This window comes from Lissotriton vulgaris, chromosome 11 (assembly GCF_964263255.1).
Source record: "Lissotriton vulgaris chromosome 11, aLisVul1.2, whole genome shotgun sequence".
Lineage (NCBI taxonomy): Eukaryota > Metazoa > Chordata > Amphibia > Caudata > Salamandridae > Lissotriton > Lissotriton vulgaris.
Window position 1 is genome coordinate 753,894,665 of NC_141699.1, and position 27,399 is coordinate 753,922,063.

Genomic DNA, 27,399 nt, shown 5'->3' on the forward strand with positions numbered 1-27,399 from the left:
CATATTGAATTCCACTCCACCATGATAGCTTTGCTGAACACAAAAGTGTTTGTTACCTAACTACTTCTCTCGATAAATCTGCAATGATGCCAGTGTGAGATTTATTGTACCAAGTATTCAGATGGCACCTCAGAGATGCCCCCTGAAAACCTACCAACCCTGGTGTGGTCTCTGACCGGCTGTAGCCAGCCAGCTACCACCAAACATGTTTCTGGGCATCTGGGTGGAGAGCCCCTGCTCTCTGGGACCAGAAACAATGCACATCATGGGCTGAGGTGTCCTACCTCCTCCCCCAGGATAGGCCAGTGCTCGAAAGGGGAAGCTTCAAAGGCCTGCTCGCCTTTGTATTTCGACCCCCAGCCTCTGCTGCTAGCAGCAGATGGCAGCCCCGGTTTACACCCCCACTTTAGGCAGGAAAACCAGCGGGAAAACTTAAAAGAATAGGAGGTGTCCCACCTCTGCCAACTTCACCCCTAAAGTGGGGGATGCGAGGTGAAGCACATCTCTATCCGTGCCATCTTGAAGATGGGAGAGACCCCTCCAATCAAGGCTAGGCCTATGCCCCCTCCCGCAAGAGGGTGGCATAATAGATGGTGTAGTCACCCCAGATAAGGTGCCCATTGCCCCTACGTACTGCTCCGAAAACACCCCTAAATCTATTATTTAGGTGGCTCCCCCATACCTGGATCTGCGACGACCTAAGAAGAAAGAAGACATCCTTGTAGAGAAAACCGAAGAAGACGACTGCCTTGACCCCAGCCTTACCGGCCTGTCTCCAGCTTCGGCAAACCTACGACCTGTCTTGCAGCCAGCTACCTCTGAAAACATGCGGTCCCCTAGAACAACTTTCTGAAGACACTCGTAAAGGCAGCTAATGCCATAGTGATCATTGGCAGCTATGACCTGACTCGCTGGCCACCTACTTCCACCTGGCCACCTTCTTTCACCGCAAGATCACAGACATCCACGACCGTTTCAACGCCACGACCGCCCCAACAACCACTGAGACCTCAGCCCCCTCGACCACCATCCGCACCAACCGCCTGCTCCACTGGACCAACATCAACGACGATGACACCATCAAAATCATGAACACCATCCACTCCGGATCTCCGTCAGATCCATGCCACACCACATCTTCAACAAAGCCAGCACATCCATCGCACCCCATCTCCGGAAAGTCATCAATACCTCCTTCGAGACAGCAACCTTCCTGGAGAGCGGGAAGCATGCCAAGATCAACGCCTTGCTCAAGAAACCCAAGGCGGACCCCAAGGACCTCAAGAACTTCCGGCCCATCTCCCTGCTCCCGGTCCCGGCAAAGGTCATTGAGAAGACTGTCAACGAACAACTGACCCGCTACCTCGAGGAGAACAACATCCTGGACCCTTCCCAGTCCGGGTTCAGCAGCAACCACAGCACCGAGACTGCCCTCATTGCCGCCACCGATGACATCAAGTCCCTGCTGGACAACGGAGAAACGGCGACCCTCATCCTCCTGGACCTGTCAGCCGCCTTCGACACGGTCTGTCACCACACACTACGAACACGCCTCCACAACGCTGGGATCCAAGAGAAGGCCCTGGACTGGACCACCTCCTTCCTCTCCGGCAGAACACAGAGCGGCCGCCTTCCCCCCCTTCCGCTCCAAAGCCACCAAGATCATCTGCGGCGTACCCCAGGGCTCATCCCTCAGCCCAACTCTGTTTAACATCTACATGGCACCGCTCGCCCACGTCTCCCATCGGCATGACCTCAACATCCTCTCCGACGCCGATGACACCCAGCTGAAGGAATGAAGGCCGTTGCTGAATGGATGAGGAACAGCCGACTGAAGCTGAACTCTGACAAGGCGGAGGTCCTCATCCTTGGATCCAACCCTTCAGCTGGGACGACTCCAGGTGGCTGACTGCATTGGGAACCGCTCCAACACCCACCGACCACGCACGCAACCTAGGGGTCATCCTCGAATCCACCCTCTCCATGACTAAACAGGTCAACGCTGTCTCCTCCTCCTGCTTCAACACCCTCCGCATGCTCCGTAGGATCTACAAGTGGATCCCCACTGAAACAGGAAGAACAGTCACCCAGGACCTTGTCAGCAGTAGGCTAGACTATGGAAACGCCCTCTACGCAGGAGCCTCGGCCAAACTCATGAGACGGATCCAACGCATCCAAAAAGCCTCTGCACGCCTGATCCTCGACATCCCTCGTCACAGCCACATCACACCCCACCTGAGAGACCGTCACTGGCTCCCGGTTAACAAGCGGATAAACTTCAAGCTCCTCACCCACGCACACAAGGCACTCCACAACACCGGACCAACGTACCTCAACAGACGACTCAGCTTCTACACCCCCACCCGCCAGCTCCGCTCCGCCGACCTCGCCCCCGCCCTCGCTTCAGTCCCCCGCTTCCGAAGAACAACCTCAGGTGGCAAATCGATCTCCCACCCCGCCGAAAAGACCTGGAACACCCTCCCCATCCACCTACGGCAGACCCAAGACCTGCTGACCTTCAGAAAACTCCTCAAGACCTGGCTTTTCGAGCAGTAGCAGCATTCCCCACCCCAGTGCCTTGAGACCCTCACGGGTGAGTAGTGCGCTTTACAAATGATATCATTGATTGATTGATTGATATTGTTACGTTAATTAACTTGATAGTAAAAGATTGGCGATTAGAGACTAAGGCAGGCTTGAAAGAGTGTGAGCTAAACCTGAAGCCACAATTGGCAAATTAATTTGCATAGACTTAACCAACTGCAGCTATAAAAGAAACTGCCCAGTGTGGCAGTACTCAATCCAGACAGCTGGTTTCAGACATAATGTATAACCCTTATTAATCTTGGGCCTAAGTAGTGGAAGTTTTGATTGTTACCCAAATCAGTAATCCTTATCTTATTAACTTTGGGCAGATGAAAGGTTGAGTTTGATGTGCTGGGATTCGAACGTGTGAGGATCAGGTCAAAAGCAAATCCCAGTATATCAGTTAGTCGACGGAGCCACCAATTCACCTTAAGGTGCAAGGTCAAATATCGACCTGCTATTTGGTGGCAATTCACTTCTCAGAAGCTCTCAAGTGTGTGAAAAATTGATAACTGAGCAATGAGATCAGTGCCATAGTTTCAAAGAAAGTATCCGTAACATCGACTTGAAGTCAAGTGTATTTAGGGTAGTCTGATTCACTCTCATTCACTATCTATATCTTTTTGCTCTTTTAAAGTATCTACATCCTAGCAAAATATGTAGAAAAAAGGCTGTTCCTGCCAATGTTGTCAGCCAAGATAGAAAGTATCCAGATCTACCACATGACGCAACTGAATGACCAGGTGTAATATAGAATAGCATGGTAGGAGGGCATGACTTTTCCATCCCGCCTGCCACTATTTTTGTCATAGCAGTGGCAACCTGGATGTTGGATCAAACAGCTGTGTTACCTAGGACAGATGGATAATGAACACAATTTAAATAGAACACCCTGTAGAATGTTACAAAATTGCCAACATCTCCACAAAATCATGATCCACCCACACTTGAAAGGGCTGCAGTATGAAATATTGCTGATGCGTGTTATGGAAAAGGTTCCAAAAAATCTGCAGAAATTCAAATTTTATGGTTTTCATTGTCCAGAACAAATCTGGGGGGAGTGGCACTTTCTAGGGCCTAACCAGCTTAGAACAGGCATTCAAGATTTTCACTTTTATGATCTCCTCCTGGTGATCAAAGTTCAATACTTAAATGCCATTTGATAAAAATAATTTGGAACACTTTGGAAAGACCAACACTATTAACTTATGGCCTCAAAACAGCAGCCCAAATGTTGATTGATGTTTGTGACAGGGAGCTATCGAACCCTCCGCCTAGCTGGCCAAACCTTACTGCCAAGAATTTAGAATGTGGAGGTGTGTGCCCGTAAAAATACATTTTTTAGACATTAAATACACACTCCAGACCAGACCATTTTTTTCATTAAAAGGTTTATTAACCAACATATCCGAAAAGGCAACGTGAACCGCTTGTCAGTAAGGCTAAATTAAATCATAAAAGATTGCTAACATTTAAAGCCCAAGAGGGTTTAACACATTCTGTGAGCTGGGGGTGTTATACACTATACTTTGCCCAGCTTTTCTCTTTAAACCCCTTTCCTTAAACAGCTACAACCTATTGCTGCAGGCATTTACACTCCATGCACACTCTTAACTCCAGTAAGACGGGGTTGCTACCAGCAGTGTCAGGAAAAGCTTTGCCATAATAAAATGTCTCTGTATGATTAATAAAGGAACAGTCACAGAAGTAACTACCCACCGACTCAAAAGAAAATACTAAAAGCTATAAATCTAGACCAACCCTGTATAAATTATCATTCATATAGAAGTTTGAATTTGTTTGAGATTTTCAATCCTTTTGTTTTTGTTTACAAACCTCAGCATATCACTTTCTCAAAATACATGGTTTACAATCAAATATGCACTTTTTATTTTTTGTTTAAATCCTTTAAAAATAATCTTTTCTTTTCTTGCAAACTGATTTTCTTTATTATGAGATTTTTGAGATGTTTTCCCAGTGAAGTAAAACAGAGAGCTGGTTGTCCAACATATCTGCAAAATAACTGAATCATCTGCAATGCCATGGATCACTTCAGTCACAGAAAAATAGATAACACAGCACTGTTTGTTATTGCTGGCAGAATGTAACTTTTTGTCCTGTCTTAAAGAAAACAAATTTGTAGCGAGAATAGTTGTGCAGCGAGATGTCGTTAACAGCTTCTGCTGCCACAGGCTTTTTTTTTAATAAAAACTTTATTGTGCAAAACAGAAGAGTTACAGAGATGGGCCTACAACCACAGGGGCTGGCCGCTAGTGTTTGTAAAGTAAATATGCAGTGAATAAGGCAGCAGCTGACCTCGATAGGTCCAGCAGAGGTACAGGATACACCTTCGGCAACACATAATGTATACAAGATACAAATTGTTTTAAAGTTTTTGTAAAGAAACCAAGGGAAAAAAAAAAGAATAAACAACTCAATGCGAAAAATATTATATAAGAAGTCGAGCTCAGACACTGGGGACCTACCATAGCGGATAGGGAATCAGAAGGACGTTGGAGAGAACCAATGGGGGGGAGTCAGTGGGGAAGTCAGGACAATCGGGTAAGGAATATGGTAATCGGGGAACCTCAGAGGTCAGGGGGACAGAGAAACGTCTGGGACATCTATGAGGGGGGGTGTACAGATGTTTCCTCGGTACGGGTTCCACTGGCCCCAAATTCACGCCCCAGGCTTGCCCCTAGCCAAATATACCGTCTTCTCCCTGAACATGCACCAATCCATGTTCTCCTTCCACGACGACACGGTGGGAGGCCGTTGGGAACCCCAAATCTGTGTGATGTCCCTTTTGGCAATCATGTTCCCAAGTGCCGCCCACCGGGTCTGGGCAACGTTGTAGTCATTTGGCTCCCACACATTCAACAAACATCTTCGAGCCTCAGGCAACAGAGCGACCCCAGTGATCCATTCCATCACAGCGTGCACGCGGCGCCAATACGCAGCGACCTCTCGTCACTCCCAGAGGGTGTGAAGGAAAGTGGCACTCATTCCACAACCGCGCCTACACAACCCATCCAACGAAAAACCCATGGCAACCAAACGAGGACCAGTGACATACACTCGGTGAAGAATTTTAAGCTGGACAAGGCGGAGACGGGCCGGAATAGCAACCTCTTTAGGAGAGGATAGTGCAGACTGCCAGTCTTCGTCGTCCAACTCAAACCCGTCCCCAGTCCAGGTCTCCCTGAGACGCACAAGGAGATCTGCCCGATTGTTGATCAACTTTTTATAGATCAAGGAAATCGTACTATCGGGCAGATAACCATCAAGTATATGGTCCTCAAGCGCGGAGGATTCGGGGACCATGGTACCGGCAGCGAAGACTGACAGTAAAGCATGACGCACCTGTGCATACCTGAAGAACTCTCGCTCACTCAACTCATATTCACTCTGAAGCTCCGCAAACGATTTCACCGCACCTTTAACCCAAAGATCACCCACTCTACTAAGTCCAATTGTGTCCCAGTTCTCAAAACCTTACGCCGTCCAGAGGCATCCCAATCATTCCGAAGCAAACAAAGGGGTCGCTTGCGTCAATCGATCATTCCACCCCATTGCCATATTTGCACCAATCCATACACGCACTGCAATTTTAGTGGGTCGCGTGAGGTTCCTCCCTGTCGTCCGAGAGTAGAGTGCTCTGTTAAAGTCGCCACCGGGCAACAGGTATTTATCCATGGCATACACTGGATTCGGCCCAGGTGCGTATGTAGCACGGTTAATGGCGGACAGCAGGTAGGCCAAATAATACCTCCTGATGTCTGGGAGTGCGATACCCCCGTCATACCAGGGGAGGGTGAGTTTTGAGAGAGCAATGCGCGCTCGACCGTCCCAAACAAGTCTCCGCTGTAGTCCCTCCACCTCCCGAAAATAGCTAGCTGGAATAATGTCAAAGGAGTTCTGGAGTGCGTAGAGAAATCGGGGTAAGGACATCATTTTAAACAGCGCCGCTCGACCAAGTGGGGACAGCGGTCTTCAAAGTCAGGGGTCCAACGAATGCCCTTTATCGAGGGTTCCCATCTGAGCCAGGCCGCTAGCGGCTCCAGGGCCAGAGCAAAGAGCAGGGGGGACAGCGGACAACCCTGTCTAGTGCCCCTTTCAAGAGCGAAGGACTGGGAAACCCTTCCATTAACAACCACCTGAGCCAGCCGGTCCGCATATAAAATCCTCACCCAACTAATGAATCCCGCACCGAAGCCAAACTTTTCAAGAGTGGCCCAGAGGTACGGCCACTCTATCGTATCAAAGGCCATCGTGGCGTCTAATGAAGCCAAGATGGCCGGTTCGGACAGAATCGCCACCCTCGCGAGAACGCCGTGAAGGCGACGCAGGTTTAAAGCAGTGTTCCGGTGCGGGATAAAGCCAGATTGATCCGGATGGATCAGGTCACAAATAACAGTGATGAGGCGGTTGGCAAGAACCTTAGCGAGAATTTTAGGCTCAGCGTTTAGTAAGGAGATGGGCCTGTATGAGGCACAACGGTCCCGAGGTTTGCCCTCCTTAGGAATTACCACTATAGTGGCCAGGCGCTGATCAATAGGGAGAAAGCCAAGATCACGCGACTCCGTGAACATATCACGAAGATATGGTGCGACCTTGTCCGGGCTAAGTTTATATAATTCAATGGGCAGGCCGTTTGGCCCCATGGCTTTGCCGGAACGGAGGGAACGAATAGCGATCGCTATCTCATCGACCGACAACGATGCCTCCATGCTCTCCCGATCCTCTTCAGACAGGCAGGGCAGCGCGATGTCCCTCAACAAAAAAGGAGAGTCATCCTCATCCATGTCGGACACCGGGGAGTAGACCACACGAAAATAGTCAGCAAAACATTCCACAATCTCACCAGGGTCAGTCACATCCACACCATCAGGATTATGAATCACAGGGACAACACAATTCGCTCTCTCCTTCTTATCGAGCCATGCAAGCAGCTTACCCGCCTTGTCACCAACGTCATACAATCTGCCTTGCTGTTCTCTGTACATAGTTTTGGCAGCCTCTGTCACAAGGGATTTATAATCAAACTGTTTCAAGCTAAGGGCGTGGAGTTTGTCCTGGGTGACACCCGTGTCCAGGTCATCCTCTAAATCCAATTCAACCTCCAGACTCTCGACCTCCCCATCCCTCGCTTTCTTAGTCTCTGCTATTAAGGATAGGGCGTGTCCGCGAATAACAGCCTTAAATGCTTCCCACAGGGACACCGAGGATGAGACAGACCCCTCATTCTCCAGGAAGTAGTGATCAAGTGACTTCGTGAGGCTGGCGCGGGTCTTGGGGTTGCGCAAATGCCAGGGGTTGATAGGGGCGACCCGTCTCGCAGTATGTAGACCCATATCAAAGAGAAGCAAAACAGGAGAATGATCGGAGATACCGCGGGCCAAGTGGCTAATTTCCCCAATGTTGGGGGACTGGACAGCGGGCATAAGGAAGTAGTCTAGCCTGGAGAGACTCCCATGAGTGCCGGAGTGAAAGGTGTAGTGACGTAACGTCGGATGCATTAGCCTCCAACAATCCACCAGACCAAAGGTATCCAGGAACCCACGAATGAGACGCAGGAAGGTCCCTGGGGGGGTGACGATCCAAATCGACGGAAAGTACCGAATTGAAGTCCCCGCCCACAAGGAGGAGACCATCAGGCAGCCCCAGCATCAGCCGACCAACATCTGAGAAAGTAGAGGTCTGGAGGCCCGGGGGTACATAGACAGAAACCAAAGAGAGAGTCATACCCTCCCACCTACCAGTAAGGGCGGCGTAGCGCCCTCTGTCGTCAAGAGTGACGTTATCGATCTCAAGAGGGAGAGAAGACCGGATCAGAATACCCACACCCCTAGAACCAGTGGTGAATCCGGAATGTGCAACCAATCGGTAACCCCATCTATTCATCGCGTGACACACATTGCCGACTAGGTGCGTCTCCTGCAGGAGCACCACATCAGGGGTCAAACGTCGTAAATATTGCAGAACAACACCCCGTTTTATACGATAACCCAAACCATTGACATTCCAAGATATAAGTTTCAGCCCACTACCCCCTCCTTCCCAAACATGTTGCATGGGGTTCCCCATGAAGAGCAGGACATCAAAATCAGAGAAAGAACCAATGCGCCTAAAACCCGTTACAACTCCCCCCTCCCTGCACCCCTGCAGAAGACTAAAAAGCCACCACAAAATTCAGTGTGCCTGTCGCCCTAACAATCCCATTCTACAAGAAGACCCCGGAGGAGGAAAGAGGCCCGTCCCCACCTACCTCCCAAATGTGGACTACTACAGGGCAACATAAACAAGAAAGATAGTACCCAGCTGAGCAAAGTCCAATGTTCAGAAATTAGGGACCGAAGAGTCACTTATGCGTAGGCTCACCACCCTCGGCACCGCCAGGGTGCTCCGTACGATCGCCTCGGCCCGGCAGGGAATCCAACCAGTCACTCACATTGTCCGGTCCATCAAAAAAGAAGGTCCGTTCCTCATATTCCACTCGAAGCCTGGTAGGGAAAAGCATGGCATACTTGAGGCCCAGGTCCCGGAGACGTCGCTTCACTCCAAGAAAGCCCATCCTTTGTCTTTGCACAAGTTCCGTGAAGTCCGGGAAAAAGTTAATTGAGGAGTTTTCAAATTGCACCGGGCCATGCACTCTCGATGCCTGCAAAATCGCATCACAGTCTCTAAAATGAAAAAGTCTCGAAATGATAGGCCTCGGAGGCGCCCGGCTTGGGTTGACCGCCCGGGACTCTGTGTGCACGCTCGACCGCAAAGAATTTACTCAAGCCAGAAGGGGCAAGATGGGTGAGGATCAGATCCTCGAACAGGAGAACCACCGAGTGAGTCTCGGGGTTTTCTGGAACCCCAATGACGCGGATGTTATTGCGTCTTGCCCTGTTCTCATAATCGTCCAGCCGATGGAACATTTGGTCATTCACCGATTTTAGATTTCCTAGTTCGGTTTGGAGTTCCGCCACATCGGCCGTGAGGCTGGAGGTCTTCAGATCGAGTGATTTGACCTTTTCGTTCGTTTTAGACAGGTCGGCCCTGATCAGAGTGACATCCAAGGCAACAGTGTCAATTTTGCTAGCCAGTGCCTCGTACTGCTGGCCGATGGTTTCCCTCATGCCGGTGATGGCGCCCATAATGTCCTGCAGGGACAACTCAGCGGGAGCAGAAGGGTCATCTCGGGCGTCCATCGGGGTACGATTGGAAAGCCCAGGGGAGCCTTTGGCTTGGGTATACCGATCCATAACATTTGTCTGGACCGGTCCACCACGAAGAGACATCTTGGTTTTCCGCCTCTCGGCGTCACCCCTGCCTGCCGTACTGGAAACTACCCCCCGGAGGGGCCCAAACGACCTGGTGAAAATGGCTGCCGACAATCCGGGCGCCAACAAAACCACAAGAGCTGGCTCGTATGACCAAGAAAAAGTCAGGATGTAATCCAAAAGGGATGAAATGAGGAGACGGTTCGAACACTGAGTGAAGGCCGGACTGGTCCCCAGCCGGACAAAAGGGTCTCTCAATCAGACCATGCGGGGATCCAGAAACGAGAGCGAAAGTAGAGATGCGGCCACCAGGGAGGCCCCACTGCCGTTGTTGTTCAACTCCGTCCCGGATCCGCAAGTAGCCAAGACCCCGGCACAGCCCCCCGGTGGGCCAGAAAAGTTCAAAGTGCAATAACTTCGGTCGACGATGTCCGATTTCAATTCTGAGAATAGTTATTGACTCAGCTGAGGTTCATCTTCAAAGAGCTGTCCAAGAAATCAGGATATCATCAGGATAAATTGCGAGGCGTGGCGAGGGTCCGGGGAGCTCTGTGCTCACGCGACCATCTTGGATGCCCGCTAAGCTCCTCCCCATCGCCACAGGCTTTTTTGATAAGTCATTGGGGGCTCCTGCTTTTAGTTCGTGCAATTATTTTTTTTATGAAGCGTATTGGTAAAACCGAATTGGATTGTTCTATTTGTAATACTACAATAATAGTATATGTGACTTGAACTCTGTATACTTGGACTTTTATATTTCCACTATGTGGTTTCTGGCATATTGTATGGTGGTATTCGTGTACCCTTTTTATTACAGATTTGAGACGCAAACCTTGATTAGTTGTCTTGGATAAAGAAATGTCACTTCATTGAATTCTCATGATCATAGACTTCTCTTGACGTGAGCAACATGAAAAAGACACACTTGGAAATCATTTGATCAGTATATTATGAGTGATCGTTCATGTTGAAAGAAGGTATGTGCATTTTATTGACTGCAGAGTTTGTTCATTAAGAAATGTGTACTTTATTAATCAATGAGGATGTTATCCAAAACAGCTTTATTTTTAGAAAGTACCCAAGTTTAGCAGCATCTTTAAGTGTAAATGTTAATCCATTTTTTTATATTCCTTTCTTCTAGACTGACAGCAATTTAAAGCATTATTTGCACATTATTGAAAATAAAGAAGTTTATCCGGTTATATATGACAGGAATGGGGTGGTTCTCTCCATGCCTCCAATCATTAACGGTGAGATTGCGATACAATTGTTTCTTAGTTTTTTTAATCAATAATTAAATGCTAGTTCCTTGTAGCATGTATCCCCGCACCTTTTAATCGAGGCAGCAATCTACACATTTATTTACTAGCGTGTTGGCTAATGAAAGGTCTTGAAACGCACAAGAAATCAATCTAATGATTTCTTCACCTTGGGATCTTCATTACCATCTATAAACAGTGACTATCTCTAGGCATGTTCTGGATCCCTGACCCGTTTTTGAAGAGGGAGAAATAAAACAAACAATACTTAGTAAAAAGGCAATATTTTACTGTCTATTAATTGCAAGAAACGTACTTAATTCTTATAGCTATCAAACTAGAAAATGGAACTGGGTTTAGAAATGCCAAAGGATCAGTGCCTTTAAACTGTCATGTTACCAGATAGCCATCAGGCGATAAGACAACCCCTCTAGAGGGCCAGTTAGCCACAGAAGTAGACCAACAATGATTCAGAGCATCCGTCTGCTGGAGGGGCCTGCTGCCAGGTGGCCAAGCAACTAAAAGACTGTACATCAGTTGGCTAGAAAATTATGAGCCCATGATGCCAGATGGTGCGATTGTAGAGGCTTGCATAGTCTGTGGTTCAAAGGCATACTGAGAGCCCAAAAAGTCAGTAGACCCCATAAGGTAAGGGGTTCATGTAGTAATGAGGACTGTTTAAGCTCTCAATTTTCTTGAACTTTAAAGTTGTGTGTTTCTGGACCCCACTTCACACAGGCAAAAGCTTTGAAAATAGTAGATGCACCTAATCACTCTCCCTGGCTACAGTATATGCGGGTCCCATGATGAGAAGAAAACCCATGGCACCATAACATATTAGGGAACCTCGATGTGTCATAAAAGCTTTAACATGATGTCTACAGAATTCATACTTCTGTAATAGGGTGGGCAGATTTTAATGGCAGTCAAAGTTCTAGAGGCCTGTGAAGTCCTACCTACAATGCAGCATTATAGCTATCGAGACCTAAAGTATTACAAGACCCTTCAAGGGGGGGCACCTTGCTCAGTATTGAATAGCTCTTTGTTCTAGAGCTTGTCATCTGAGCAAGAGGGCGACTTATACTACCTTTCGTTCACAAATTAAAATGACCTGCCCTTTTCTATTATCTGGAATCTCTTGAATGCTGACCAATTGATAATTTAAGAGACATCTCTCATCCCCCCCTTTTTTTTTTTTTAAGGAGATGATTATAAAGCTCTTATATACAAGATGTTTTCCAGTTAGAGGAGGTTACCTTCAAGATCCTTTACCTTCTTTATGATCACTGGCTTTATATTAGAGGTTGTTTTCAGAAATGCAAAATCTATTCATTTATTTAGACCTTGCCTTTTAATGCAGGAAAGTTAAACTGACTCACAGAGATAAGTGCTTGCTCCTGCTGCCTGACACATTCTGAAGATCTTTATAAAAGCGTTCTCTGAAACAAGATTAAACAACTCCAAGCAGTAGATCATATATTACACAGGAAACAATCACGGTGGAATACACAACACTTCCTGAAATGAGTATGGTACCACCAAACAATGATTTATAGTGTGACTAAACTCTGTTATCACCTTTGATATATGCTCCTTTTTGTGACAATCAGAAATAGACTTTCTCTATAATGAATTTCAATAGGGACCATGTCCTGTAATGGCTGCCACAATAAGTTGTCCATTTTATGGCCAACCATCCGGAGGTGGGGCTGGGTTGCTTACCCTCCCCCATGCCACTTGAGGTCAAGGTGTACTCACCTTACTCCCTTATATTTATTTTAAAAATTCATTTTCAGTACCCAAAGAACATGTTCCTGCGTCCCATTATGACTGCCACAACATATTGTTCAGATTGTGATAAGCTAATCAGGATTGATTACTCCCCTTTAAAGTGGCAAATCAGAATATATCAGGGCACCAGCAGTCCAAATATACACATTTTTTAAACACCTTAATGACCACCTCAAGCACCTCTTTAAATGTAAATGTCTAAAAAAAAAAGGGTTTACACCAAATTGCAAAAAGCATGCTATCCTAGTAATGTTCTAGCTTTCTTCCAAAGTTGATGTAAATCCGTTGAGCAGTTTTTTCTGTATTGCTTCCAAAAGTCTCCTATGGGAATAAACCTTAAAATTCAATGTTTTGCAAAACCCTTAAACCTAGTCCCTTGCTTTTATGGATCTGTGCAAAATTGTCTTTGAAGGGGCTAAGGTGGATGAACCTTTGTTTTGGAAAATTTCATGAAGATTTGTCAAACAGCGCCACCGTTAATAGCTCTTCCTGTGGAAAGAAAGAGAGAGAGATACTCCTATGCACAAATAACATGCGTATTCAGTTCTGCATTGCTGCGAAAGACAAAACAGACTGATGGTAAACATCCTATTCATAAATATATATATATATATATATATCAGTCTTTACTTCATTCTGAAGTCAAAATATGACCCCAGAGAATCAAGAATCCTTCTCCATGTAACTTGGTAGTTCCTTCTGTCCCTATTTGACTTGAGTCTGCGCCTAATTGGTTTATTCCTTGAAAATAATAGCATCTACTTACAGCATTCTGATTTCATACTGTGTCACTGAGGCTTAACTTGCAGTTAAAACTTAAATTCTGTTTTTTACATTCAGAGAATGCATGCTAATATGTTATATAGTTCCTCAAAGATGTCTAGAGGAGGAATTTCAGTGATGGGATCAACACTGGTTTTCCTCTTAGCAACTGTGACCAAGCATGAGGTTAGAGTTTTCAGATCCCAGTGCCTTTAAATTATACCTGAATGTAATCCCTTTATTAATCTTTTAGTCATATGCTGACTGCTCTATCTGCTATATTTTCTTTTTTCCTGTGGTGTAACTTCAAATGAAAAAAATACTTGTTTTGCCTCGATCAATAGTGTGTGCAAGGATTTCAAAGGCCTACTCACCTTTTGTAAAGGCTACAGCAGTTTTTATGATGCAGTCAAGTTTGTTATTCAGTATATCATAGCATTTGATTGACATTGCTATTTAGTACCAGACTTTCAAAACGTTTCAGCATCTACATGTACTTTAGTAGGCGTTCAGCTCACATTTATCACAATAGTCTCACGTTTGTATTTACAAAGGTCTTAAAAATCATTGCGGTTTAACAGGCGTGTCTGTCCTCGTCTCTTTCAGCAAGGAAGAAGTTGATTAAAAGTGACAAAATTGTAAACTTAGTATCCTCTTTTTTTCTTTTTTGATGGGAGGTGTTATTTCTTTGAACCCCTGTATTTTGGTAGCTTCCAACTGAATTAGTCTTGTTTCTCTAAACACGGACACATATCCTTATGTGAGTATTCAAACAAGGTTTCATTTCTGGTGAACTTCTTTGTAGTCTGAGAAACTGCAAACAAGCAAATTCCAAAGTCACACAAACCCGGTATGCATTTTCTCACGAACTAAAACCTGCATGTTTTCACACCATCCTGGACTTGCAAAATCTTTATTTCATCCTAGAGTTTACCTTCAAATGTTGCTGAATGACCTGTCTTCTTCCTACTCCTCTTTGATGGAGAGTACCTTCCTCTCATTTACTATCAACAAAGTGGTCACTATGGGAGAAGTATAACCCTTGACTTCCACGGCAATAATATGAAGAAAAAACCTCTCATGTGAGCAAGTTTTTGTTATGTGTTTAGTGCATTTATTTTAAGAAATCTCATCTCATTTCACCTTGCAAGAATGGATTTTGACAGTATAACCCAATACTTATTCTTTTCTAGAAACAAAGTGCTTCTAAAAGGTGACGGCACAGTGATTATATATAGTGAATAAAAAGTGAGCTTGTGCTATGCACAAGAATATATACATGTGGCTGATAGGGACAATAGGATGTTTATAGCCAACACCCATAATACAAGTGTCGAAATCTACCATCAAATGTTGAAAACTGTCCACGTATGTTATTGTTGACGTTCCGAGCAGGGTCATCATCAGGATGATATATTATAACAAATTGATGTCGCGCTCCACTAATACTGTTTCAAATGCTTTTATTCACCACTGCCACCAAAGCGTTTCACCATTCAGGCTAGAATGGTGAAACGCGTTGGTGGTAGTGGTGAATAAAACCATTTGAAACGGTATTACTGGAGTGCAACATCAATTTGTTATAAAATAGAATATTGGGCAGTATTCCGCCCACCTAGATGCCAGCACCGGAGAAGTGAGCGCACAGTTATTCTGTACAGTCTGGAGGGATATATATCTATATCTATATCCCTCAAGAATAAGTTTATAAGAAGACTCCTGGCTATCCCACACTCCACTCCAACATTATTTTGCCATGAGGAGGTACAACTAAACTACATGGATGATTACTTCAAATTACAACCCCTCCTACTGTGGCAGCATATTTGAAAAAAACCCAGAAGCCCAATTATGTAGATCAGTGCAGTCAGATTTCATGAATCTGGACAATTGCTTAGACATCCCTTTGCTCAAATCTGTTATAAAGGGCTTTGAAAGTCTGGGCAACCCAGCTCTTTATCATAGCCCGGGTTTTATATCAAACATCTCCTCCGCACACACACAAAATCTTTTTTATCAATGTGCCCAAAAAAACACAGGGCGATAGTCGGGAAGAGTGCAGAGTCAAATTTTGGGCTCTGCTATTACGCCCAACACTTTACTTACAGTATATTGTAGATGAAAGACAGAAGTTCCTACTAACGAGGTTTCAACAACAAACCATACACTTTTTGGTGGTCTATTGCTTCAAAAGTACTTGGTTTTCATTCTTACCTCTCTGTCATTATGAGAACCCTGCCGAACAAAGCACTCTGCACTTTACATTATTTTGCACATTTTACCTACATCAAAAAAGGCAGTTCAAGTGCCCCATATTGCGTGCTTTGGATTCTAGAACCCACATAGCAGCCTTTTCTTATTTGCAGTGCCTGCAAAATAAAACTGTTATTGTCGTTTTAAATTACATCTTATGTTCCCTGAGACTACGATCTAAATATTGAAACTTTTCAGTATCTTGTTGCTATCACACTATTTAATGGACCTTATCTGATGTTTTCATGGAGTATTTTCTTTATTTTCCCCCTGATTTTTTAATCCTACATGAACCCCTTTGCACTGTGTATTTTATGATCTGACTTTGATGGCTCGCTAGAGCCGAATAATGAATTTGATTGATTAACTGCTACTCTTAATCTGATAGTCTCTCTTGAAACACTCAAGCCTGTGGAGCGCAGATAATTTATCCTGACGACCCACTCTTTCAGGGCATGTATTTTTCGACCCATAACCCTATCCCTCAGAATTGCGAAACCTGGAATACTATCTCCACAAAACTCCTCAGCATGCAGAAAAAGGATTAGTGTTCACCCTGTTATCCTTAACATCAGCAGATACAGTGTTCCTCCTCACCCTCAAACCATTTTCCTGGTTCTTTATTTATTTGGAATCTCACCTCACTGACGAGAAAAAGGCAAAAGCTTCTTCTCTGGAAGTGTTGAACAGCCTGGGTTGACCTCAAAACTGTTTGTCTGGCTCTGAGGCGAAATATGGTTTGCTTCCAAGAACAGTCTTTTGCACTTATGGTGCCAAAATCAGATGTCGTCTTGTCAAGTTTCGAAGAGTAGGAGTTCATCACTAATGTTGTTGGCAGCCTAGTCAATGAAGGCATCTTCCTTTTTGCAACTTGCTTGGTCATGAAGAAACTACTAGCGACATCATCTTGGACATCATCGTTAAGTTGACTATCTACAACACTTATGTAATCAATGGCCGTCTTGTCAGTCATCCGGTTGACCACATTGATGAGTCTTGCTTCACCTTCTTGGTTAACAAATATATTGTCATTGATGAGAGATACTAGTGCACTGTGACTCTTGTTATAATGTTGTCAATCATGTGCTCATTGATGACAGCATTCCTGATTTCAAGTGCTGTGCAAGACCACCACATCCCATCAGCTATGCCTTTAAAGCTACTTTCCATGTAGGATTTTGTCAAAAAAAACATCCTCCAGTTACACTAGGCAGATTCTAGAAGAAGGCCTTCTCACGAGGAGGACATTGTGTGGAAGCCTTATTTAGTAAGGTTGAACAAAACGTTTTAGCATGCTCACACATACTAAATGTTAATTTCTTGTCTTAAAGGGAATGAATGGGTGAGGATGAAGCCTACTGCAGACGTTCGAGATTGTCCACTGTATGGGAAACATCTCTTTTACACTTCTCCACCTCCCATGGCATAAGTCCAAGTGATCTTTCTTGCTTTCAAAAAGATTTTGCCAGAGTACAATTTCAGTTTCCCTCAACCTACACCTGTTTGCACATTATAGCATATGAATGCCCCTTGCCTCTCCACAAGGAGTTTGGGGAAATAGCTACTTTCTGGCCGGGACAAGCCTGTGACCCAAAAAACATCAATCCCTCTGCCATGAACTGAAGAAGAGGTGGAAGAAGGGGATGGTGATATTATTTGGAGAAAGCATTTTCCCCGACAGCTAGGAGCCTACTCACTGAAGTGGACAAATGGATGATTAATCTGCACTGAATGATGGTGCCATGAAAATTATTGCAAACATTTCTCCACTCATCCACACTGCTCTTCTTTCCACCCCTTCTTAAAACCTTCCCTCTCATCAAGGTGACCAATACTTTTCCTTTCTCACGGGTAAATTGTAGCATAACTAGCTTTTGTAGCCTTATCTGCTCTTATTTTATTAATGTTTATGCCAAAGGGATACCTTTTTGAAGCCACTGTTATAATTTATAAGTCATTTTTTATTCTTACATTTATTTGTGTATATATGTATATATCTGTGTGTGTATATGTATATATGTATATATGTATATTACCTACTGGCGGTCGCCAGTAGGTAGTTATAGTTAGGATAATTTTCAATGTTAAATCTCAACATTCTATTTTGAATAACTTTGGCGCCGGTTGACGAATCTGCCTGAAATTTTCAGGAAAATGGTCTCATGGCGGTCCGGTCCTTCCCTGAAAGTTTGGGGGGGATTCGTCAAGCGGGGGCCGAGATAAAAGGGGGGTCCCAAAACGCGTTTTCCCCATGTTAATTTCCATAGGGCGGTCGATTTCACTTTTAGCCCGAACGGCTGAATGGATTTCCACCAAACTTGGCAAAATTGTAGGGACTGGTAGCCCGATGTGCCTTTGCTATGTCTCAAGATATGTGCTCCAGTGGATTTTGAGTAATTAAGGTTCAAAAAAATATATATATCTATAGCAGCGCTCCGGTAAGCGCACCGGTACGCGCACCGGGCGCGTCACGCGACTTGCGCGGAGAAAGCTGATTGGCTCTGGGGTGTCTGTAAACATTCTAAACAGTCCGGAGCGGCCGCCATCTTGTGTCTCGGTAGGATCGAGACACAAGAGGTGGCCAAAACAAAGGGGGAAATGACCATAAGGGGGCAGAGTAGACCCCCCTTGACCCCCTAGGTTTGATGTGGGGGCCATAAAAGGGCCCCACGGGGCAAAAAAAAAAAAATTTTTGATTTTCGCGGGGTGAGCGCCCGGTACGCGCACCGGTAAGCGTGCCGGGGAGTGTACCATGGGGAAAAAGAATGACAGTTTTAAAAGTAGCTGATTAGAAAAAAAAATGTTTAGTTGTTTTTTTTATATATACACATACATATATATAAATGCATATGCACATATATATATGCATATATGTCTATATGTGTGCGTGTAGAGAGAGGTAGAGAGGTAGAGGTGTAGAGGTAGAGAGGTAGAGAGGTAGAGAGTAGAGAGTGAGTAATAGAGAGTAGAGAGTGAGTAGTAGAGAGTAGTAGAGAGCAGTAGAGAGAGTAGCAGAGTGAGTAGTAGAGAGTAGTAGAGTGAATAGTAGAGTGAGTAGTAGAGAGTAGTAGAGAGTGAGTAGTAGAGAGTAGTGGAGAATATTCCAAAGTTTGGCACAGCACCACTTTCACAATGAGTCCAATCAAATCATATCACTTAGAGTACTTATTGAAGCGCTGAATCTTGGTGTATATTCAAATGCTTTTATTTTCCTTAAGTTTATGTACCACAGCCAGCCGAAACGTTTCGTTCTGTACAACAGAACTTCTTCAGGGCGTTCTTATTTCCTTCAAGTTATGTCGGTATCCCGTTGTCATATAACTAGATATTTCTTCCAAATGTTAGACGAGACATAAGTATATTCTTATTAAAAGTGACTAGGTATCAATTTTACCCACACAATTCGGGCAGACTTGAGTAATTTATAGCATCCTCAAAGTCAGTCTTTCAAAAATTCCAAAGTATAGGACATGATAATCCAAATCCAAATGTTTCTCAAGAAAAGTCATTTACAATCGTTCGGAATATCGGTGTTTGGGCAGATATGATCCAGGGACCCCCAGTATGCAAGGGGAATTAGTCCCCCCTCTGCAAAGGCGCCAGTGGCCTGCATTGCAGAGAGGTGTAACAAGGGTGTGGCCTCATTACACTTCTCTGCAATGCAGCTCCCTCGTGCATACTGGAGGCTCCTGGTGGACTAGTTGACCCCAGGGACCCCCAGTATGCAAGGGGAATTAGTTCCCCCTCTGCAAACGCGGCAGTGGGCTGCGTTGCAGAGAGGTGTAACAAGGGGCATAGTCTCATTACACCTCTGCAATGCAGCCCCAGGCGCATACTGGAGGTTCCAGGTGGGCTAATAGGCCCCCAGGGGCCCCCAGTATGCAAGGGGAATTAGTTTCCCCTCTTCAAACATGCACGGGGGCTGCGTTGCAGAGAGGTGTAAAAAGGGTTGTGGCTTCATTACACCTCTCTGCAATGCAGTCCCCTGGCGCATACTGGAGATTCCTGGTGGGCTTTCAGGTCTTATATAGTTAGGAATTAGCATTAAAAAAACCTTTGAAATTCACTGAAAAAACCACAGGTTTCACACCAGTTATAGTTAGGAATTAGCATTTAAAAAACCTTTGAAATTCACTGAAAAAACCATAGGTTTCACACCAGTTATAGTTAGGAATCAGCATTTAAAAAACCTATTAAATTCACTGACAAAACCAGTTATAGTTAGCTGGAAATTTTACTGATATAAAACCAATGAAATTCCACGTTATAGTTAGTTGGACTCACTATAACTTGCGCGTGCAATGCACTGCTGATGACGTCACATATTACATCACTCATGACATGGTCAGTGACATCACTCATGACATCACTGATGACACCATCCTTGTGACATAGTGACAGACCTCCTTTCAGTGTAATGTAACCCTTGAAACACATATTCAAAAATAGAAACTGAAATTTAAAAAAAAATGGAGATACCCATATCAGTTACAACAAGCAATTCAGTAATTCTACCATCTATATGCACATCCAGTCATTCACCAACAGTTCTATATAGTCACTCATACATATACTCACTTATCATATGAAGTGATACACCTATACATCCTGTTACATACCGACAGTCATCCAAAAGTTACTCACACACATACTCACACGTGCAAATAAACTATTGAACATCCATTTATTTGAATATAGAGTTATACACACACTTCCACCTTACTTGTATTGAAAATTACACATATTTATTCTCTTAAACAATCACTTATAGAAACACATACTTATTTAAACAGGAACTCTTACAATCTCTTACTCTCACATATACTCACTTATATACATCAATATTCACATATACTAGATTAAAACATATGTAGTTACTGATAAAGACACTAGTGAGACAGTCATTCACTCACTAACAAACACATATACACACTCATCCATCCATACAGTCCTGCACATATGCTGTCTTCAAAACACATACAAACAGCGAGTCAGTCACTCATGCATCTATGTGCTAAGTAATACCCCCACCAAACCATATAGACACTCATACTGATACTAAGAGAAACATCTAATAACCCATATACATACGCATGTAGCTACTTACCAACACATGTAGCCACTTATAAACAAAGTGAAACAATAATATATATATTTAAATATTTAAACATTACTCACTAATATTTATTTTTCAGAAAGACACATATTCACTGGATGGTGTCATCAGTGATGTCATGAGTGATGTCACTGACCATGTCATGAGTGATGTAATATGTGACGTCATCAGCAGTGCATTGCACGCGCAAGTTATAGTGAGTCCAACTAACTATAACGTGGAATTTCATTGGTTTTATATCAGTAAAATTTCCAGCTAACTATAACTGGTTTTGTCAGTGAATTTAATAGGTTTTTTAAATGCTAATTCCTAACTATAACTGGTGTGAAACCTATGGTTTTTTCAGTGAATATATATATATATATATATATATATATATATATAATATTAGTCTCTGCTAAGTTTGATCTGATGGCATCTTCACTAACTAATTTATTAGTTTGATCTGATTTCAAAGAGAAACCTTGTAGGTCCCTGAGAGTTATTCACTGTTTTGGCTCACCCCTGCCAAAAGAGTTGCTTTATAAGAGAAACTCAGCTGTTGCTTCTGTGATCACTCTTTTTAAAAAACGAGGAGCGAGATGCTGTATTTTACCAATGGGTGCCTACAGGTGAAGTCTGATATAGTGATTTCAGCATCAAATCACAATAGGGCTACAAAAGCTAGCTTTGCCTTGCACAACTTTGCTGGAGTGGAAGGTCTCAAAGATTGACCGGTTAGACAAGAGCATAAACACATTTACTGCAGCCTTAGTGAAGACAGTTAAATGTTAGAGGAGTCCTACTAATATATTGTTTATAATTGTGGCATGAAAACACTGCCTTCTAGATAAACACCAGAAACTATTCTAAAAACAAATCAGACCGAAGCATTTCTGAAAGAAGGCAATCAAACCTCAGCATCCATCATTTATGGTTGTTGGCCACCATTTTCAATCAGTTTAGCTGCACTCTGCATTTCCACCAGAATGGAAATGCATGCCAGGATCCTAAATATTCCCTTCACCAGGAAGACCTATAGATAAAGCTGAATGTGCAATAAAAATGGACAGTAAGACAAAAAGATCAGTACTCTTGTTGTACAGTAATACTATACACTTTACTTAGGGAAGAAACTTAACAAACCAGCTCCGGAGCACACAGGCATTCTTTGAGATAGCATTCTGTCAACATGTACTGACTCCTTCATGGAGCATACCCACACCAATGCCAAGTCAGCAGGTTAGAGAATTTAGCCAGTGTGACAGAGTGTAGCACTGGGCACATATGTTGTTTACAATATCCAATATTATCACTATCTGACATTTATGAGAGCGCCCTACATAATTTCTAATTTAAAACATTTATAAAGCGCAGCGTGCACCGAACGGTTTCTTGGCACTAGTGGAGGGTATTGGCTACAGAGACAAAGTAAGAACCAGTGGTAGAGCCGGGAAGGGAGGTTACACAGGGAAGGCCTGTTTAAAAAGAAACGTTTTTAGTTCCTTACGGAAGGATACATAATGGGTAGCCGCACGAAGGTGGTCTGGGAGGGAGTTCCAGAAAGTGGGAGCCAAGGTAGAAAAGTTGGACCCACCCCACTTTTTGCGTCTGAAACGTGGGATTTGAAGGAGGGACTTGGAGGAGGAACTAAGTTCTCTGGGGGGAACGTATTCTTTTATTAATGAGGAAATAAAAGCGGGGGCGGTGCCTTGACGGGCCTGGAAAACCATGCAGGCAGTTTTAAACAGGGAACGTTCCTTGACAGGGAGCCAATGGAGCTCCCTGAGGAGGGGTGTGGAGTGGTGGTAGCGTGGGAGACCAAAAACCAACCGAGCAGCTTGGTTTTGGACCATCTGAAGCCTCCTTAGACTGTATGCTTGTAAGAGGTACATACCTCTTACAAGGGACCAATATCAACCTCTTCAGGCCCAGCATTAGATGATAATTCGTATTCTGCTGAACTATGCAAAAACAATAACCAAAAGCTCTTGAAGGCAAAGAGTTTCTTTTTTAAATTCTTCATCCAGAAGACTACCTGGTAGCCGGCACCATATTTTGGATTTATGAAGCATAGATACCAAGGGTTCCAAATAGTGACACTTCATGACATTCTTCCGTCCCTGAACAAGATCTTTGCCAATATAGATGTACAGGATGCCTGCTTCCATAATTAAATATAGCTGTTAGACCGGTCATCCTTAGGGTGGCCTTTCCCCGAACTTATTTTTGCCTGCTTATCTCCTCTTTTTGCTGTATTCTTTTGTTGGTCTTTGGACGCTGAGCACTTTACCACTGCTAACCAGTATTAAAGTGCATGTGTTTCTCCTCTAAACCTGGTAATATTGGTGGATACATAATTGCCATATTTAGCTTACTTGTGAGTTCCTTGTAAAGTGGTATACCATATACCTAGGGCTTGTAACCTAAATACTAACAGTGGACCAATCACACAAGTAGCCTTTCAAACCTGTCTCAGTCCTGCTATTGCAGAGCCTGTGTGTGCAGTTTACTGTCACTTCGGCTAGCCATTTAGATCTACTCGCCAAGCCTTAAACTCTTTTTTTTATTACACATAAGGCACCCCTTAGGTAGGCCCTAGGTAGCCCATAAGACAGGGTGATGTGAAAGTAAAGGGTAGGCATGTACTGTTAAGTCTTGCCTGTCCTGGTAGTGACAAACACCCCAATTAGTTTTTCTCTACTATGAGGCCTACTCCTCTCGTATGTTAATATCAGAAATTCCTTAATGAAAATTTTTTTAAAAATTTTTTGGAAACCTTTATTGTGCATCATAAGCTTACAAATACGGGCCCACAACCTATCAGGCTGGCCTCGAAATCAAGTGGTAGCACAATAGGCAAAATCAAAACAGCTCAGCAGTCCCAGAGACGAGAAGCAGCAATTATCCGAAACATCACATACTGGAAAAGGGGGGACCACTGAGTACAGGATAAATGAGGTTAATTTTTAAAAGTTTTAGATAAGAAGGATCAGACGCATTCACTCCACCGAAAACACATGGCGGGCAATGATCCCAGCAGATTAGCAACAAACTAAGCGGTAATCAGAGGATCATCAGAAAAACACTTGAGGATAATAAAAAGCATTACAATACATACTGGTCAGTACCTGCCCCATGATCGTGGAACACCTTGACTAATGTCAGCAGAGAGACTAACAACAGAAACTATGAGCAGCGCTATACCTAACCACCAAACTGACCCAAAGGAAAAAGGAAAAAGTAAGAAGAATCAAGAAAGAAAGGAGAGAAATAAGGCCCATAGAACTAAAACGAAACAGAAACCCTCCCCCAAACCCCCCACCCCGCACGCATGCAGAGGCTACGGCCTACCCCCCCCCCCCTAGCAGTGTGCCTGTCGCCCAAAAACCGAGTCCCGAAATATAGACTCAGAGAAGGGAAAAAGGAAAGGAAAAAAGATGTAAAAAACAGCGGAGGAGGAAGACCATCAACAAATATAATTCCAGCCGCCCACCCCCAGACCCCGCAACCGATATGGCACCAACGGTGAATTCAAACAATGTCCCGCTTATCCCACCTAGTCCCAGCAATATAAGCAGTAGCGATCCAAGAAACGCCCTTAACCTTGCCCCCTGCGATCAAGTTGGTCGATGGAGTCCAACAGCCCATCCGGCGCCACGGATGATAGAGGCGCCCAGGATGGCCAACACAGAATGGGGGGTCGTCCACAAAAGTCTACGAAAACCACCGCTGCTTGTCCGAGAATGATACAAACAGGATCAAAGCAAAGCAACAATCCATCGGAAGCAGCAGGCCAGAGCGAGAACACCAGCTCCAGGAAGGGATGAAGAGTCACGCCACCAGAACACAAAGGAGATGGCAAACATGGCGTCCAAGGACGATGCACCAACCATTGCAAGAAACCACGAACACCAGACCTCTTCCGAGCCACTGCGGTCAGCACTTCAGCAGAATCGGAAGCGTGAGCAGCCAACGCCTCCATATGCACCTGGGAAGGTAGTTCACTGTGGTCTGGTGTAGAGTGTGGCGCAGTGTGCAGCACTTGGGGGCAACCACGGCCAACAGGAGAAATAACGTCGAGCCGGCTTCCCAGATCTCGGGCATTGTCATGAAAAGCAGTTCTTACGGCCTCCAGAGCGCCCAAAACATCACAGATCCCCAGCGGTGTCTCAGGAAGAGAGGATGCAGCAGTGTCCTTCACCCAAGGCTCACGGACGTGTAGCTGTTCCGGAAACAGGTCGCCATTTTCACTCATCGACCACAAACCACTCCGCCGATGATCCGCTAAGCACCGCTGGGACAAAGACATGGAGGTAACTGATTGCATTGTAGTACCAGCTGATACGATTTCAGCGAGCATCCGGACCCCGGATCGCGATCTGAGGACTCCACTTTCAGGCGCTGAATGCGCGATGCAGAAAATGGCGTCCGTTACATGAGAGGAGCAACAAAGAAACTGTTCGGGCCACTTCCAAGCCGGGTAAGGATACAATGTATTTACCGCAGGCACAATGTATCCAGGCGTGTAAAGTCGCTGAGCGAAATGAAGCGCTGCAGCGAGAAGCACAGCGCGACAGTCTCTCACCGGCCGATCGACTCCGCCTCCTCAGCATTGGCCGCTGTTGTTGTGGCCGTGTCCGGCCGTCCCCCACAAGCAAGGACCCGGTTCCGATGCCGCGAAGGGCCAGGGAAGAAGCAAGGACGCTTCACCGCCGATAGCACTCGGGATGCGCCGGGAAACACACCATTGTGATCAGGATCGTTTCCCCAGTTCACTCGCTGGGTTGAAATGCAGGATAAAGTACAGGATGATGAAGGAAAGCGCGAAGGTCGGCGGAGCCGAGAGTCTAGGCGGCCATCGTGGCTGCAGGCTAGGCTTAATTAATTTTTAAGCTGTAATTCCTGATTAGAAAGGAGTAGCTGCATCATGTTTTATATCTTAATAGTACTGAGAAATCTTCTTTACTGGTAAAGTTGGGGTTGACATTAATATTCTAGGAATGCCACTTTTGGAAAGTGGTAAATTCTCTGCTCTTAGTTCTCTGTGTGGCTGCAGCCTGTCTTCCATTCATGTCTGGGGTGGGTGACCGCTACACTTTCTGCATTCCCTCTAGACGTACACAAACACAGGAAGATTAGGTGTGTCTGGATACCCATCTGCATTCTAATGGCTTTTCCTGAGCAGGAAGGGTGGGGAAAGCTGACACCTACACGTGAATAGGTAGTTTCCTGTTTCCCATACAAAGGGCAGATTACCCCCCTAATGATAGTCTGGTGCCAGGGCTGGGAAGAAAGGAGCTGTGTGCACTTCAAAGAGCCTTCTTTGAAGTCACCCCCACTGCAAAGGCACTGCTGGGTAGAAGTACTGGGATTCTGACACTACCAAGACAATGCATTACTTGACCTGTGAAGAACTCAGCCAGGAAGAAGGACTGCTGTGTGGCTACAAGGACTGCTGCTCTGATGTACTGCCTGTTGCCAGATTCTGGCTACCCTCCGCCCTGCTGAGAAAAAGTACTGAATCCATCTCACTTGAACCCAGAGTGATTCCAAGGGCATTCTGGCTTGCCTCCTGTTCTGAAGTCTCAGGGGCATCAGACACTTCCTGCAACCCTTCAACAGCACCTGGACTCTGCCATCTGCGAGCCCCTGCCCTGCCAAGTGGTGCAAACCCAGTCTTGGGCCCTTGGAAGGGAGGCTTTCTGTGCTGCTGTTCTCGAAGCATCGCCACCTTTACGCAGATCGGAGCCGGCGCAGTGCTCCCAACAATGACACATCGCCAGCTCATGTGCTGATTAATGATGAGTCTTCTCGAGTGCGCAGCTCAACGATGAAGCATTGTACCTCTTTGATACTGCTCGACCCCAAAGCTTTTCTGGAGTGCGCGGCTAGATGACAACACCTCGCATACGAATCCTACTGATTGACTACGATGCTTCATCTTCCTGCTCTGATCTCGTCCTCGATGTCTGTCCTCCAAAGGTACTCTTTTCAGTGGGACGAGGCTGGTTCCTGTATCCGATCTGCGCTTCCTCTCGGTCGACCTGAACTTTGGATTTACCCCAGTTTAACGCAGCCAGATGTCTCCGGTTGACACATTATGACTTTAAGCACTGTATATTGATTTAATCATTATAAATTCATAGCTCTGGTTCTACTTATTGGATTTTTGCGGTTTGGGTCTTGTTTTACTCATCAAAGTCTGGTCTATTTGTCTAACCCTGTGTGGAGTATTTTTGTGGTCTTTTCATCGTGTTTCACAAATACTTTACAGATTGCCTCTTTAGATAAGCCTGACTGCTCTGTGCCAAGCTACCAGAGGATGAGCACAGGCTATCTTTTAATGTGCATCTAGCTTACCCTGACTAAAGTGGCGGTT

At 44.9% G+C, this 27,399-nt stretch overlaps 1 protein-coding gene across 1 annotated transcript in view; it reads left to right on the top strand.

The window, feature by feature from the left end:
- FARSB (phenylalanyl-tRNA synthetase subunit beta) overlaps positions 1-27,399 on the top strand; it is a 334,706-nt gene that overhangs the window by 62,551 nt on the left and 244,756 nt on the right. Inside the window, exon 7 of the mRNA XM_086943878.1 lies at positions 10,999-11,107. Coding sequence (XP_086800004.1) covers positions 10,999-11,107 — 109 coding nt within the window. The remainder of the gene's footprint in view (positions 1-10,998; positions 11,108-27,399) is intronic.